General features: G+C 38.1%; 1 protein-coding gene across 1 annotated transcript; it reads right to left on the bottom strand.

Annotated features, from left to right (window-relative positions):
* Positions 1 to 730: 730 nt before the first annotated feature.
* Positions 731 to 2,801, bottom strand: LOC104610248 (Tetratricopeptide repeat (TPR)-like superfamily protein). The gene has a single exon (XM_010276783.3). It carries the CDS (start codon positions 2,412 to 2,414, stop codon positions 933 to 935), a length of 1,482 nt encoding a protein of 493 aa, XP_010275085.1. The 5' UTR covers positions 2,415 to 2,801; the 3' UTR covers positions 731 to 932.
* Between the last annotated feature and the right edge of the window lie 712 nt (positions 2,802 to 3,513).

The following is a 3,513-nucleotide window of genomic DNA, read 5'->3' as shown; positions in this document are numbered from 1 at the left end:
TTGTTTGGTTCGGTCTTGACTCTTGAGGGGCTTCTCTTTTGCTGGGCTTGACGCTTGTGCTTCACTGTCTTTGTAATCTTTTTCTTTTTGTAAATTTTATTTTTTACTACTCAATAAAAATAAATTTCCTTTTTTATTTATTTTCAGAAAATATCCTGCTCCGAAGAATCACTATTTGAATAATGAGCTTTGAGCCAAAAATTAATCTTTTTATCATTTCCTAGAATAATTTCGAGCTGAAAAATGGAATTGGTTTTCCTACATCCAAACTTAAAAATGATTCTCAGAATCACAAAATCCATCAAAATTAATTCTGTGAAAGCATACAACAAACACAGCCTTATGGGCTGCAAAGGTACATTTGAATTTATCCCATTTGGGATGGCTGAACAAGGTGCAATGGAATTTTATTTGGAAAGGTTAACATAGAAATAACACTTACTGGCTCTAAAATTCCATTTCAATTGGAAGCGCCCCAAAGGAATGAAACCAACAGATTTTGATACATGCCTCACCTGGAATGACCAGCAATAGAATCACACCAGCATCTAAATGGCATCCTAATATTGTCGTCCTTGAATCCTAAAAAACCCAAATTTTACTACCCTTAATTTGTAAATATCCCAAGCATCAATACTACGGTGGAATTAAGATCCTGAACCTCCAAATTACCTTCTTGATAAATTAATTTAAAATATCCTATATCAACAGTTCTATATAGAAATTAAAGTTTACGATCAAATATATGCTTCAGACAAAAAATTGATATAGATGTCAATGTAGAAAGTGACTAATAAAGTTGTTAAGTTATTCAAACTTGAAGAACTAAACTTTCTAATATATATAAAAAGCATATACAACCTAAAAAATTTCTCTCTATGATATCAACTCCTGGCTACTTGATAATGATTTTGTCTCTACCAAAAGTTTTTTTACATAAGATGTCTTGCTTCCATTTCATTGTGCAAACTAGTGGCCACTTCATCTTTTCCACATCTCGAAAGCCCTGCATAAAGCTCACCTAGAAGACTCGAATCAGGAACCATGGATCTCCCCATCATCTCCCTCAAGAGATGCAATGCTCCATCAAAATCCTCATTCTTGCAGAAAGTTGATATCAACATACTAAAAATATCTGCATTCAGATGATACCCACTCTTTTTCATGATTTTGTAAAGCTGGAATGCACGCTCAGAGTTTTGTCTCACACACTGTCCACTGATAAGAGAAGAAAAGGTTGAGGCATTTGGGAGTAAGTTCTCCTTATAGAGCTTTTTCACCAGATATGCGGCTTTCTTTGTCTTACCCTCTTTGCAAAGCCCCAAAATCAGTGCATTGTAAGTTAAGATATCAACCTTAATTCCATTCATTAACATCTCCTCATAAAGTCTTCCTCCCATCTCACTGTTTCCCAATTGACTGTACCCATTTATTAAGGTATTATAGGTTACAATATTAGGAACCACATTCACAGCTTTCATCTCATTGAAAATCTTATTTGCTTCTAGTAGTTTCCCTTCCTTGCAGAATCCATGGATGAGAGTGTTAAATGTAACAACATTTGGGTGGCATCCATTCTTCCCCATGTTGCTCTTAAGTTTCATAGCCGAGCGTAGAAGACCTTGGTTACAGTGTCCAGCAATCAATGTATTGTAAGACGCAAGTGTTGGTTTACAACCCATGTTCTCCATCTCCTTAAACACCTCAACAGCTTTCTCTATTTTTCCTGATTTACAAAGAGCACATATAACCATATTGAGGGTATACACATTTGGAGAGATCAAGCACCGCCTCATTTCCTTGTAGAATGCCAAGGCAATGTCTGTCCGGTTTAGATCAATCAATGAGCTCATATATGCATTGCAAGATTCAATGGTTGGAAGGAACCCATAATCTCTCATTTGACAGAAAGTATCGGTGGCAATCCTGAACTTTTTCATATGGGCATAAGTCTTGAAGAGGGAATCAAAAACACGGGGAGATGAATCACAAAGGCGATATGAATAAAGTATAGCATCAAATAACTTGGATGGGCAATAAAGTGTTTTGGGGACTATACTATTTCTCAAAAGAGATTCAGCAGATTTGAACTTATTTGCCTTGGTGAGAATATGAAGAATTATGGAATTGGTTTCAAGCGTGTGGGAGTTGGATCGTTGGAGTTCAACCCAATTGAAGAATTCAAGCGAAAGCACAGAATCCTTTTGGATCCTCAAAAGAGTGTGTTTGATTCTAAATGGGGTCAGACCGGTGGCCAAAGTATTTAACTTAGCCCAATCGGACTGTACAAGGTGGCTGTGAGCAACGTTGACAAAGTCGAGATCTTGGCCTTTGGGGTCGGGAATTGTGCGATGGGGTATTGGAAGCGGGCTCCAACTCCGTCTTCCCAGATTTCGAAGATGTGCTGATGACATAGTGTTAGGATTCTGTGTTGCTAGACAAGCAAAGTTGAAAACTTACAAATTGCTGAACCAGGGATCTTCAAAAAAAAATTTCATGGATTTTGGAGGCGGGAATTCCATTGCGTGCGTGGTCGTGGTGTATCCAAACATTCTTGGCAGCAGGCAATGGCGATGGCAGTTTAAGGACATCCCATTGAGAAGTAGCATTGCGAGATCAGTTCGAAGATGAGTAGCTCAGGTTTGAGACTAAAGATCCTTTCATTGAATCGCTCATTGAGGTCCGTTTTGCAGGCAACCAGTATGAGATTAGGTCAATTGGGAAAAGAAAGGACGGGGCGAGACACGAGACGCGAGAGATGGAAGACGAAGTTGGGGGATGGGTTAGGGACTTAGGGTAGGGCAAAAGAGAAAAAGACTTGATTTGAATAGAAAGACACTTTTACCCTTCGTTGAAACGTTAAAACGAGAAGCAAGGGTGTCAGGGTCATCTCTTCGAGTCCGAATCTGCGCTCCTCACAAATCACTCCTCACTGTGTGTCCCAGCGGCCAGCGGCACATTGTAAACATCTTTCATTGGATTGGGTGGGAGATGTTCCCAATGCACGGTGAAATGTGGCTGTGAGGTCAGTGTGAGGAGTATTACGTAAGGAGCACTATTCCATTTCTTTTACTGAGATAGGGAGATTGTAAATACCAATAATTTTAGGAAGATTGTACATCATATTCCATGAATTTTTATTGTACAAAACTCATCTTCCCTTAGATCATCATTAGTGACCATTAAGAGAAGTTATTCACATCAGCATTAATGCAATTTTAATGATCAAACTATCCCTAATGCCCACTCAGCTTTCTTAAACATATTTTTATGGCTAAAATTCCCAAATCGCCCAAGTGCCTTACACATGACATTTCCTGCTCGTAAAGAGACATTTCGCTCTCTAAGTGGTACTGCTTGAAGAAAAGCTCAAAAAAGAAAAAAAAAATAGTAAAACACCATCAGAAGGTTATGATTTAACTTATTTTGGATCTATTTCTGATATACACACTTCTAGAACCCTTGAAGCTAATAAGGACATCAAATCATTCAATTGAATAGAACCCTATAAAT

The sequence above is a fragment of the Nelumbo nucifera genome, chromosome 3 (genome assembly GCF_055504915.1).
Source record: "Nelumbo nucifera cultivar China Antique chromosome 3, China Antique-T2T, whole genome shotgun sequence".
NCBI lineage: Eukaryota > Viridiplantae > Streptophyta > Magnoliopsida > Proteales > Nelumbonaceae > Nelumbo > Nelumbo nucifera.
Note: the sequence above shows the minus strand (reverse complement) of the source record. Positions and strands in the feature narration are given on the sequence as shown.